Raw genomic sequence first — 14,051 nt, 5'->3', positions numbered from 1 at the left:
AATTATCACACAGAAGACGCCCCTGGCAAAAAAGAAGAAGAGAAGCCTCGAAGCAGGTATAAATGGCTCACAGGGTTAGCGAGAATAGGAACCTTTTCTTGAAGGAGTGGGCCTTGAGAAGCGAGTAATTATTAAAGTCTTGGAGGAAAGACATGAGGAAGGGGGGGGGGGGGGGAAAGAGTCTCTAATATCTCCAGAAGGTTGACAGACAAGGTTTATCTTCAGTACAAGTGCATATTTTAGAATGTATATAAGCGGCTTTTTTTAAGAAAGAGAGAAAGAGAGGGAGAGAGAGTTCTGAATACCATCACTTTCTTACTTCTTTTTCCCAATCAGTATTATACCCCTTTTCTTTCATCTGCTCTTGTGCCGCTCACGAAAAGTTTGCTTATTCCCTTGCAAGGAGAGTATATAGGTGTACATTTCCGATGCCATTTACTATTAAAGGACATAGATAGGTTGCCGACTGTGATGGTAGACTTACCTAAACCAGATAAAGGACTTAGTGACATTGTATCACACCGATCTCAGCATTCACCGGGCATGGCTCTTCCGGAGAGCTGCAAACAATATCCCATGATCAGGTAATCATTATGATAGGTCCAAGACCGAGTGTAACAGTCGCTCCCTTTGCAAGGAAATGTCCCTGACCATCTTTTTTTTAATATTCATAGTAATAGGCGCTGATACTGACTATGGTTTTAGAATCAACATGCTATGGCATCACAAGAACATGTGAAGCTAGTCGCAGACCGGTACACGGAAGCACCTGTTCGATCCAGTCCCGTCTCGGGCATTAGTTACAGCCACCCTTCCGTACTCTGAGCGAAGTTTTGCTTCCGCTTTCTTGAAATGTTCAACAGGAGCTAGGCATCGGAAAGTAAGGGGCTCTTACTCTCTTCCATAACCAAAAGCTCGGAATTCTGGTGACCAAGGAAACTTGCTAAAGACAGAAATGTGTAAAAGATGACGTGTTACAGCTTGTTACAATGCAAGGTGTGATGTAAAGTCAAACTTGAACACTGGATTGTCAAGTAATGGGAAACACCAAATTAGTTGACTTGAGAAATACATTCGCATTCAATATGTGATGTGTCATAATATCTGACACACTGATGTACAGCTTGATATCCAACGCGCAAACGCTGTTCACTTTTAGATGTCGCTAGCTACCATCATAAGTGTGCAAATTTAATAAGTGTGGTGCGGATCCGTCAGTGTTTAGATCAGCAGCCAACATCACAGGGGAGATGATGTAGTACATCTAGAAATCTACGTAGGTCCAACCATTCGGTGCAGATTTTCGGTGATAATGACAATGAATAGCTGTACCTAAAGGCAATTCAGTCGATTACGGAAATTTCGAGGAGACTTCTAACTACGTGTGATGGCGGGTATTAAACTCTCTTGAAAATCAAGTCGAATTTCCATCTCCCTTATCCGTAAAATCCTCGCTGTAGCGCTTGTCAACCTGCCGGAAGCAGAAAGAGGCGGGGCGATGAAAATCACCGAAGTACAATTAATAACAAATAAGCATCAAGTCTAATCTAGATATCATCTTCAATTAGTCGCTTGACGTCATATGATGGATGTCGCGGAAATGTGCGAACTCTTCCGCAGCGTAACGAAACTGAGTTGCATGGAACCCGACGGCAGAGCCTCATCTTGCATGGCAAGTGATGTGACGTGCGTGGGACTAAGGGCGTCGTATAGATGATCAGGTTTAATCTTAACCCTTTCGCATTGCCGCGAATGCATTTAACAGAATTGTGGCTGGTCTTCGCATAGGGCCTGGAGAAATCATAAAAATAAAATGATGTTGGAAGACTCGCTGGTGGACTCCGCCTCCAAGTTGACGATCATATTCTTCATCACACCCGGCCGGGGCAAACCGGCCGCGTTGAAAAACCATGTTTACCATTCTTAGCGTATCAGCGGCTTTCCTCTGTCCCAGTTAAGACTTGTCCAAGGGGAATGCAGAACCCTTCAAATCTCTCAGCTTTTCCTGAACTTTTCCCCTGAAAGGCATAAGTATAAGCCATTAAAAAAAGACACACACACAAGGTAATATTACATTCAAGCTTACTGGTCAGGACACATTACCTAAATAGAGAAATGTAGGTTTTGCTGAAAATATACAATTTATAAACCGATTATCAATCGTAGTTGATGGAGATATTCATGCTGGATGTCATTATAGCTGCCAATAATGTTAGTTCCAACAGCAGAGACAAAACAATGAGAAGAATCAAGGTATAATAATCACTGCACTCAGCCGATAATCCGTCTAGATATAGAACTTTTCTAAAGTTCTTCACACGGCTTTCTTCAACCTCTCTCACCTCTTTCTCTCTCCTTCCCTCTCTCTCTCTCTCTCTCTTTAGCTCTCTTTCTCTTTATGTCTCATTCTCTCTTCGTTTTAACCCTCATCACTTTTGACATCAGCGTCAAATGGTGGCCGACAAAAACAGGCTCCATTAGTGGAGTTAAGCCGGGAACATACAATAACTAAAAAATGGGTTAATGCTTTTTACGCATCAAGCCTTCAAAATAATGTCAATAGCATACACACCATGGGAGGGGATCGGCGAAAGAACCGCTGTATATCAGATTTGATGTCCTTGCGTTATTTCAAGCAGTTCCCAATAGTGGTTTAAGATTCTTTACCTCCTGTTGAACAAATCACATTCAGGCGCCTGGCATATACGACAAGAAATCTTCATCTTCAGCGTAATAACCACTGAGTGACGTCATTGCGAATTAATGTTGGTCTGCTAATATGGTTCACGCGTTGTGTATATCATTAAGAACAATAATCTGAGCAAAAAGATGCTCTATATTTCTCGAATAATGAATCACCACAAAAAAGTAATAACCTGTTATGAGTAAACTCCCTTCGTCAAGTTTTTGCTAAACTTCGTTCAAAGCTGACCATTATTAGTGGAAGAGTGTAATGTGGAAACATAATCTCATCTTAGATATAAACCAATGTTTTAATATCCTTTAATTACATGTAAGCATAGAATCTGAAATAACAATAATTTTTAATATTATTTTGATTGACAGATAATAAACCGTTTTTATTATGGAGAGATAGTGTACAATTTCAAGCATATTAACCACATTATATACTGCCTTTGAGAAAGCACTGTCTAGATCGAGGTCATATTTTTTCGGACAAATGCAATGTCGCCAGCGATGTTTGGATTGATTATGATATATAATTATGAGCAGAAATTTCTACAATTTGTTGAAAGATTTTTTTCATACACACGATGTACTATCACTGCTTCTTCCACTGCAGGTACAAATGGCACAACGCGTATCATACTGAGAAGGGTTCATGAGAGTGCGTGTTTTTGTGTGTTATCATGTTCCAAGCTCGTGTTAGGTCTCTCCAGTAATTGCGTTTAATTGCAATATCTAATATCATTATGAAACGACTTTTTACTTATTCCCCACAAGAAATTGGATATCTGAGCAAGCTTTGCACGTTGAAAACAACCAGGGGACTAGGGAAGTGAACATTTAATTCATAGAGAAGAAACAACAACAACAACAAATGGACCGTGAGGGTATTACCCCACCCCCATACCTGCCAACATGAGATCAAAAGAACGTAAGGCATGTTTTCTGACAAGACGTAGCCGTTTAAAGGGATTGATGAAGCTGTTTCATAATTCCGTCGAACAACCGTTGCTCTTTTCCTTTTGATAGTGTAGAAGGAAGTCCAAGAGACAAGACGACATAAATGTCTTATAATATTATCATAACGTTGTCGCAAAAACGCATGGGGCTACCTAGTCACTAAAACATCGACGGACGCACAGAGTACAATATACATAGGTACATACACATAGAAAGACACAACCGCTAACACACACACACACACACATACACACACACACACACACACATACACACACACACACACACACACACACACACACAAGGAAAATGGAAAGATCAGGGATACGTTGCATGAGAAGGAAGATATCCAACTTCTCGCGAACATTCTTTGCGCATAATCAAAGGGGGAAAATGGTACCTGAAGCAGAATACTCCCTTTCCCTTTAATGCTCGTACGGTATTATCGTGGAGACTGCTGCATTATTCAAGGTCAAGATGAGTAATAAGATTACAGTTTTACTACCTACCCGCGCCCTCTACACACACCCCTCACACACACACACACACACACACACTCACACATACACGCTCATCTCGAGTTTCTGCAGCGTCATTCTATTCTCGTGACATAATCAATAATTAAGTTCCTATAAAATATCGCCATATGAACGGCCGACCAAGGAAACAAAATTTTGCAGTGTATAAAAATCCTGCATGAGTGATAAAAGTTGCCGGTTTAAAGGGATATGAAGCTATTCGTGATTATTTGTTGTTGTAGCTTGAACGACCTTTCTTATTTTGTTCTTCTCTTCAGAATACCCATTCCCCAAAGCTTATTTCCACTCTAGGCCTTCTCCTCTTTGTCTAGTTATTGAGAGGAAGATTCGCTGCGATATAGGTCAATTTAGTGAAAGCAAACAAGAAATATAAAGGCGCAGTCATAAAAAGCCCACTATATAATGTCCCACTTGACCTGAGTTTATGAATAGGAAATAGGCAGTATCGGGTAATAGCCATAGCAGAACCCCTTGGGAAGAGGGATGGTGGATCTAGTGAAGCTTCCTTCGGTTTAGAAGACCATAATCCCATCGGTATATGTTATCAAGGTTGTTATTGCTATCAATCAAATCTGGTGGTTAAGCCTTGACAAATGCGAATCAAGAGAATTTGTCGATGAAACAAAAATTTCGAATTTAATTGACATACCTTCCCAGAAGGAACGGGAACAGTGTAAAAACGACAGAAATTATGTCAGATATGCAATACTCTGTATGTGATTTTCGAGTCTTGTGCTATCTCTCATACATTGTGAGAAATGCACAATGATATTTTTTCATATATGCTATAGGAACGATAAGTGTCATTTGGAATGTCCCCGCGGATCGTCACATTCCATCAAATTTAGCTGTATCAATAATCCAAGAGTTGGCTTTAGTTCATTAGGAGTCCAGTTTAGGTAACAGATGTTTCCCTTCCAAATGACTCACTTTATTCAAGCTGTTCGTTTCACTCTCACAAGCCATTAATTGGCATTCTTAGTTAATGAATAGCTAGAAAAGACTAATACCTACTGTTTGTATCTACTCAAACAGATGCTAAGACACTTACAACTTGTCATCTATCATATCACATCGTAACTCGTTTTGTTGACAGTGACATTCAAAACTGCTTTAGAATCGTTGGACACATTGTCATAAAGTCATTTTTTAAATATATCTATCTTTCCCCTGTTCAGGATGACTCCAGGGGCAGGACGTATCCGTTTTGCCAGCATTCTCCGTTACTTTGGAAACCACTGAATAGACATCACTTCACGAGTGCGATTGCCTAAGATTGCAGCAACTCAAATGTTTGCACGGGAACAAAACATCGCCACGCTATCTCATTGTGGATATTTTCTTCTTTCGCGTGGCTGCACTTTTTGGAGAGAAGATGGGGATACCGACCGTACCAGCAATCCTGATGTTGTTATGTCTTCTGTATGTGGCAGCAATGGTGCGGCTGGGTGGAGGGGTTGCCTCGACGACCACGGCGGAGATACCCGGAGACATTGTAATCGGTGGGCTATTTCCGATTCATGAAAAAGGCTCACCGCACGTCGGGTCGACACCTGATGAACGATGTGGTCTTATCAACGAAGATAGAGGCATCCAGCGCGTGGAAGCCATGCTCTTCGCCATTGATAAGGTCAACAATGATTCTTCGCTTTTGCCAGGAATCCAGCTCGGTGCGAGTGTCAGGGACACGTGTTCAGTGGATACCTTCGCCCTGGAGCAATCTCTTGAATTTGTCAGGAGTTCTCTGACGACGTCATCTAGACAAAATTGCTTCAACCAGAGCGCGAGCGCGAAATCGAAGCCCTCTCAGAGCGTGGTCGGGGTCGTAGGTGGCTCCTACTCTACCGTATCTATGCAGGTGTCTAATTTGCTGCGTTTGTTTGAAATCCCGCAGATAAGTTATGCTTCAACCAGCGCAAGATTGTCAGACAAATCTCGCTTTGAGTTCTTTGCGAGGACAGTCCCGCCCGATACACTCCAAGCTAAAGCAATTGCCGATATTCTATCGCTGTTCAATTGGACGTATGTGTCGACTGTTTCATCGGAGGGAGAATACGGGGAGTCGGGAATGGACCAATTCGAAAAAGAACGGGTCATGCGAAATATCTGCATTGCCGCTTCTGAGAAGATCCCTTATTCCTCCGATGCGATCACATACGATCGTATCATTACGAACCTACGCCGGAAGAAAGCCGCTCGGGTTGTTGTTCTGTTTACACGAGATGTGGATGCCCGTGACTTGTTGGAAGCAGCGCATCGTGCCAACGCCACAGAGAAGTTCGTCTGGATTGCCAGTGATGGATGGGGAGTCCAGGCCATGCCTGTTAATGGACGTGAAGCTGTCGCGGAGGGCGCTATAACTATCGAACTTCAGACAAAACAAGTGAAAGAATTCGATGAATATTTCTTAAAACTTAATCCTTTGACATACAAACGAAATCCTTGGTTCAAGAAATTTTGGGAACAGAAATTCAACTGTGTGGTGGATCTTAGGACTAATGGAAATCATTCAAAGGTCTGTTCCGGACTTAGTCTCAATGAAAAGAATCACCACCAAGAGAAGAAGACTCAGTTTGTTGTAGATGCTGTGTTCGCAATGGCGCATGCTTTGCACTCTATGCATGAAGACCTTTGCCCTGGAACAGAAAAGCTCTGTGACAAAATGACCCCAGTCAATGGCGTAAGCCTCTTCAAAGACTACATATTGAATACATCGTTTGTCGGTGAGTATACGCAGAACTCCACATGCAAAGTGATTGATAACCGTCACCATTGATGACCAATGAATGGTAGCATTACGCATTAGAGATTGTCATTCCAGATATTTCGTCATAAAGGTTGACATGAATCGTTATTCACTGGAAATAACACATAAAGTTTTTTTCCCGTAATCATGCAGAATGTGAGGGAAAAGAGGGTTCCATTTCTAAACACAGGTCAATAATGCAGTGTGTTCGGATGCAAGATTTGCACTTATGGCACTGCTAACAATGTATGCAGTTCAAGTATAATGGTGGCGTTAAAATATAATTCAACTTACTTCAATGGGTGCTTTCTATCATTATGTTTGCATGTCATCGAAAGTGTTGAAATGAGGAATCATAATAGTTCGAAGCATATGTTCTTGTTCTCAGATCTTGCAGACACGGAAGTAACATTTGACGCCCAGGGTGACGGACCTGGACGTTATGACGTCATGAACTTCCGACCAATCGAGGGCACCGACAAGTACCACTACGTCCGGGTGGGAGAATGGGCCCAAACCCTCTCAATGGATCCTTCTGCCGTTCATTTCCACCCTGGGCTGGATAGCTACAGTCCCCACGGTGCTCCCTACTCCCAGTGCAGCCTCCCCTGTGGACCAGGTGAGATGAAACTCCTTCAGGACGACCAGATCTGTTGCTGGGTGTGCATCAGGTGCAAACCTCGTGAGTACCTGGAAAACGAGTACAACTGTCAACCTTGCGAGGTAGGGTACTGGCCCACAGCCGACCTCACCGGATGCTACAAACTAAAGGAGGAACACATGGAATGGGTGTCTGTCCACAGTTTCGTCCCAATGATTCTTTCTTTACTGGGAATTGTAGCCACCTGTGGAGTTATCGTGATATTCTTCCAGTATAGCGACACGCCGCTTGTGAAGGCCTCAAGTCGCGAGCTCAGCTTTCTTCTTCTTGGAGGGATCCTAATGTGCTACTCCATGACCTTCCCACTTGTGGCCAAGCCCTCAGTCATTGTATGCTCCATCCAGAGACTTGGTCTGGGATTATCTTTCTGCATATGCTACGCAGCCATGCTGACAAAGACCAGTCGGATTGCGCGCATATTCGACAGTGCGTCGCGCTCCGCAAAGCGGCCTAAGTACATCAGCCCCTGCTCCCAGCTCGTGATATGTCTGGGTTTAATCAGCATACAGATCTTCGGGGAACTTGTGTGGTTGGCCGTGGATCCACCGCGAAAAGTTGTGAGATTCTCGGAAAACAAGTCGGAAGCGATTTTGAAGTGTGAAATCACAGAGATCAGCCTTGTCTTGTCACTTGTGTACGACATGTTTCTTATAGCAATGTGTACGGTATACGCATTTAAGACCCGGAAGATACCTGAAAATTTCAACGAAGCCAAATTCATTAGTTTTACCATGTACACAACATGTATTGTGTGGTTTGCCTTTGTACCAGTCTACTTCGTCACCAAGGATGATTTCAGAGTAAGTAACCACAGACTCTTTCTCTTCTTGGTAGTATTGTTTTCTTGAATCCTTGTCATATTTCACCAGTATTGTCTCCTCATCATGGAGTGTACCATCTCCTACTTTCCTCAACACTGTTGATGTACTGAACAGCACATCGATTTGTTTTTACGTGTTACTGTACAATGTATACTAAATAATATCTTTGAAAGAGCTTTCCCTTTCCGATTTTCTGTCATCAATCAAAGCACACTCCCTTCAGGTGTCAAGTACAAACTGTGGTTGTTTTATGTAGGTAATGATATTAAATAAACCTAATGAATGCATCACTCTTTACATAATGCTAACGAAATATCACTTCACGCTTACTTTAAGAAATATTCTACTGCGTTAATCCAGGCTGAATCATCAGGTAAGATGAGTTTTTTGTTTGTTGGTTTTGTTTTGTTGTTGTTTTTTTTTTTTTTGGGGGGGGGGGGTGGGGGCACTAAAAGATACCGAGAAAGACGTCTTTCGATCTGGTCAATTTTTCATAGAGTTTTCCAGGACAGTCAAGTACTGACAGATCCTTAAACAAATGATCGTACTTCTGAGAAAAGGTCAATTGTCTTGCACTTTCTCAAGATAAACAACCACAGAGGCATAGCATACGAGTTTGTTCTTAAGTGGCCGTCCGTATTTGTGTCGTCTGTCAATATCATATTCTTTATATTCCGTCAAAGTGTCACGTGATATAGCAATACTGTCTATCTTGATCAAGACTGTACCACAACCGGGCGATACGAAATGAAAGTCATCCTGTCAGTCAGAACACAGACAAACTCTAGATTTCATGTAGACGTGTATTATACAGTGTACTCTCAGAGATTTTAGTATTAATCAAGGAATGGTACAGATGTTGAGTGTTTACCTCGAATGCTATCATTTGATATGCAGCCAGACAATTTTGCCCAGGAACTCAGAAAAAAGATTCATGCTTTGGACGTGCATATTAGATCTTTCCGTCATCCTGAGTAGATTTATCATGACGGTTGGCTTGGAGTAATGAAATCACGAACCTACAATGTGCAGTGGCCTTTATGGGTCTGCCATTGCTTTATCATGACATTCTTGATCGATTTGTTTTATATTTTGCTTTTTTTCATTGTTTTCGCTTGTTTTTGTGGTGAAATGTCAACATTCTCCGATGATGATTCTCCTTGTTTCAGACTCATGCCCCAAATCCCCAGCGAGATCGCAAAGAGGATACGTCCAATGCGATTTCAGGTAACCCGAGCAAGGGCCCTGTATATCAGCCAGTGGGAGAGATCTTCCATGACGTTCTCGTCCATTTTGTTTTCGTCTTCGTGCAATGAATCAAACTTCTGAGATTCTCCATCCCCTGAGGCACGAATCTCGTCTCTTTGAGAAGACAATCTCATGTAGCCTTTGAATCGAATGAAAACAAACCGATCCCATTTCGCACGCACGATAAATTTCCTTGCCGATATGCGATAGAATTCGATTTGAAATTCAGCTTAGAGAGCGCCTTCCTCCGTGCTTGTTACGTCAGTATTTCGTGTAACGACCCGGATTGGACCAATCCCGTGAGACTGATAATCGGCGCACAATCAGTGACGTCCACGAGCCTAGATCGTCTCTTCTCACAGATTGCTAAATTGACGTCTACATGTGTCTCCACACTGATATGGCTTTCCATATCGTTTGGTAAAATTTGGGAAAACCATAATCACACGACTGTGTCTTCACGTAATGAGTGGGGCAGAAAAAAAGTTGTAGATGGGGACAAACTGATCGAAAATCGGAGCAATTCAGTTACCAAGACGGATTTAGTTGGAAGCAAGACAGTGTCTTTGAGAGTCAGGGGTAGGGGTAATAATCATTTGGAGTGTAACGAGGCTTGTCACAGCGAAGGAAGAGCTAGTCGCTCTCCTCCGACTCCCGCTGAAAACAACTCAGAGTCTTGTTATTCTTTGAGCGACTAATTTTTATGGCATCTTCCCTTGGTTACAAGCTTGATAGGGACAAACATGAACGCTTCGACTCATTTCCGACTCGGAATGGGCGAACGTGATCATAGCACGCCGTCTTGCTTTCTGCGGTAGATGTAGCCTTATTGTTGAAAGGCACCGCCAGGGGTCCGGGGCATATTATAGTCCAAGTGTCGCTGCAAACGCCCTAAAGACACGACGCGAAAGACGATACCGTTCAAAGCAACCCACAAAGTCCTAGCGTTATCAAGTTACCACTTTACAATTGTCTGGTGATCATATATATATCTCCCCTGCTCGCCTTTTTCTCTTTTTTAGAGGTATCAGATGGTACCCGTAGTCGGGAGAAAAGCAAGGTACCTGTTTTATCTTAGAATCCTACAGTGCGTAGGCCAAAAGAAAGGATAAAATGATAGCTACACCCAATGACGTGCATGTGTTCATTTATTTCATCATACTTATTTCGCAGGGGTTATCACAGTACGTGTAATATTCGTAGACTGAGAAAATGTGCTAAATGTTAAAAAGAAGAAAGAAAAAGGTTTTATAGTATCATGTATCTTATTTGTCCCCATGTAGAATTTGTGTTGAAATTGTGTTTCAATGACGCTTAGCCACAGGCATCAAAGCAATACCGCTGTAAATGTCAGCTTTTTCACAACATTCAACTTTTTTTTTCTAAAGAAGCTATACCGTGACCTTTCAGTGTCTGACGACAAGATGAAACTGATAATGATAATGATATCGGTGTCGAAACGAAAAACAAAAATGTTAAGACTGTTTAGTGCTCCGTTGAATAGCAAAGCGGTGAATTCAGAATAAATGACCTGCGATACACGAAAAATGGTGTTTAAAGTATGTATTTGATTTTTGCTCCAGAAAAAAAAAAATTGAATTATATTGAAAACAATCATGAAACATGCCTGTGGTTGTCGGTAAGGGTATTTGCTTCGTATCATGGCCCGATGAGTGACTGGTATATCTAATCAGCTCTAGATTATTTGTTTACCTATTCCACTTAATTCCCGGAGCCGAGTTTCTTCTCCCCAATGACGAGTGAGCGGCAGACAAAGACAGTTCTTAGCTGAAAAAAAAAGATCGCTGTCGAGAGTTCGTCGAAGCAAAATTGCTTTGGCTCAAATCTGAGGAAGCAGAATTCAATTCAGAAATTCGGAATTTCACGATCTAGTTGAGGTGCATCTCACAACACGCTTGGTTTGGCTGATCGAGTTGTATCTGTATGGAGTGTGTATCGGCCGCGTGTCTCTAGAGAGAGCCTTTAGCGGCCAAGCACCCCCAGGATGATGATTGCTGGAAATTAAAACTCGACCGGTTAAGTGTCACCTATATGGAAATCACATTTCCTGAAAACACATGAGAATTCTGCGGGATCGAATTCTTGCCGGTCTATAATTGCTTTATTTCACGCCAAACAAGTTCAGTCCTGGGATTTAAACTGCTACGATAAAATGATTAATACATAATATGGGAGCTTTGCATGCATCAATGTTTCCCCTTGCATGTGGTGAATAAATTGAAGAAGCCTTGCATCGAATGCATTGATCATACATGATAGAAAAATGTGATGACTAATTCATTTCATTTTGATTTGTGTGACTCTTTCCAAGAAAAGTAAAATGCTTATCCATGTAGGAAATGGTGCACCACGACAAGTTTTTGTACAACTTTTATTTTATTTTGTCTTCAGTTTTCTTGTCCAGAAGTTTCTTCAAAGACCAATTTGTTTCAGTAGAAATTATTGCCATTAAAATTTGAACTAGGAGGGTGCAAAGGCATAAACATAGCGTCGGGAATCATTGCCTATCTGGTATTGTGTGAAAATCAATTTATGATAAAAACGATCATCAAATTCTTCAAACGGTGAAAATCTTAGCGTGCCTGGATTTACCATAGTAAGTCGTCATTGACTGCAGTGTAAGATAGCTATTGGAATGGTTTTACAACATGGAGTCGACATTTCGCTCATGGACAAATAGTTAAGCTCATATAGACAGCATCATTATTTTCAAAACTTGCCCATGTGCTTGTGTGTGCTTTTATTCTTTGAATGATTATATGACGGCTCGGTCAGCCCTGTTCCACAACGATTTCTTTTTTGAATTAGACCCTATAAGCTCCAACAAAATTAGACAGTTTCCTCAAGATTCCTTTGACTCTGTGGTGGTTACCGGTTACTTTCTGTGCGTACCGCAGTGGCTGTAGTTAAGAATTAAACGAACACGGCTTATTAACATAGCACGTCACAAACGTGCGTGCCATCTCCTGGGTTATTGATACAGGAGATGCGTTACCTACCGACCTTAAAAAAGTACGCTGTCGAAAGCTCGCATTTTTAGAACGGCATTTTGTATACTGCGCCAGCAGACGTTAGGATGCTGCGCGGGAAGTGTTCGATTTATGACACCGGCAAAGTGTCGGTACAGCTCAAGCGGCCGAGTGCTTCTCGCAAGCATGGTGTCGGGAGATTCTAAGCGGCAAAGCGATGAATTGGCGGGTTGCTTTTCATTTTGGTCGGACGGTGTTCTTTTGACATTCCGTGTCATATTCGTCACCTCTGTGAAATCGATCCTGAAAAACAGCCCGAAATGGTTGTCAAAGAGAAGGCAGGACGAACCATGCCTCACCAGACTTTTTTTTAGGCTACTGAGTGGACAAGCCAACGTTTTGTCATGTAGGGGTCGGTAGGCAAATATGAAAAGTAAAGCAACGCTACGTGACGGCGATGCATAAAGATGGTTGTAAGACAGGACCCAAGACACACCACCCAAGAAATGAAGGCCTCCGCAATCTGTTGTCGTTGCAAACTGACGTCAATTCATAACTGTATTGATCGCATTCCTTGAACATCAGTGAATACTATCACAATATATCGTATTACTGCCACACTTGATATTTCCCCTATTCTTTCATGGCATACAATGTTGAAAACAGTCACCGAAAATTTTTTTTATGAGAACCCACCATGCAAACTGTACATGGCACCAACTACATGAACTTGAGCTATAGTTCTATGAACTTTCAACTATCCGGAAAAACACTAATGGCGGAATATTCACTCTAATGAAATTTCCTTTGATCAAACTGTCATAGAAACTTTAAATCATGCAATAAAACTAATGGGTTCTTCAATAACTATATGCTCGCCTCTTCTCGAGGCTGTAGATGTACTCTGACTATTTTCTGAACATATGAGAATTAAAAGAAAAGGAAAGATAATGTTTTTAGTCAATTTTGTGTAAAGAGAAGAGGATATCTCTTTCGAGCATTGCTATGAAATAAAGATGATTATTGCAAAACTGATACTTAGTAATGTTTAAGCTACTGGTTTATCCTTTTCATGAGAACATGTTTACGGGATTTTGATAAATTAGTCATTTAGTAAAGCAGTGCAGTAACCGATGAAATCTTATGAAGTATGTATTATACTCATTGTATCCTGGCCTGCATCGTCTAGAGTCTAGACTATCAGATACGACTGGAGTCTCGAGTTGTTTTCTTGCATGAGCAAATTGCCAGATATCTCGAGTTTACTTTATGGAAAATGAAATCAAGATTGAATTGGGAGCTTTCTTTCACCGGTGCTCAAACCCGCAGAGAGCGTGCTATCATGGGGGTCAGCAGACTTTCTTTGGAGGTATTTCCACCCTAGGATAAAACGAAGAA

At 41.7% G+C, this 14,051-nt stretch overlaps 1 protein-coding gene across 1 annotated transcript in view; it reads left to right on the top strand.

Moving 5' to 3' along the window:
- The window catches only part of LOC139719106 (metabotropic glutamate receptor 3-like), a 34,225-nt gene that overhangs the window by 8,960 nt on the left and 11,214 nt on the right, over positions 1 to 14,051 (top strand). Inside the window, exons 2-3 of the mRNA XM_071630540.1 lie at positions 5,366 to 6,910; positions 7,322 to 8,394. Coding sequence (XP_071486641.1) covers positions 5,563 to 6,910; positions 7,322 to 8,394 — 2,421 coding nt within the window. The 5' untranslated portion in view covers positions 5,366 to 5,562. The remainder of the gene's footprint in view (positions 1 to 5,365; positions 6,911 to 7,321; positions 8,395 to 14,051) is intronic.

This window comes from Diadema antillarum, unplaced genomic scaffold (genome assembly GCF_040938485.1).
Source record: "Diadema antillarum isolate AM-2024a unplaced genomic scaffold, OU_Dant_1.0 scf00000104, whole genome shotgun sequence".
NCBI classification, from domain to species: Eukaryota; Metazoa; Echinodermata; class Echinoidea; order Diadematoida; family Diadematidae; genus Diadema; species Diadema antillarum.
The sequence above is the reverse complement of the archived record's forward strand: the minus strand, read 5'-3'. Positions and strand labels throughout refer to the sequence as shown.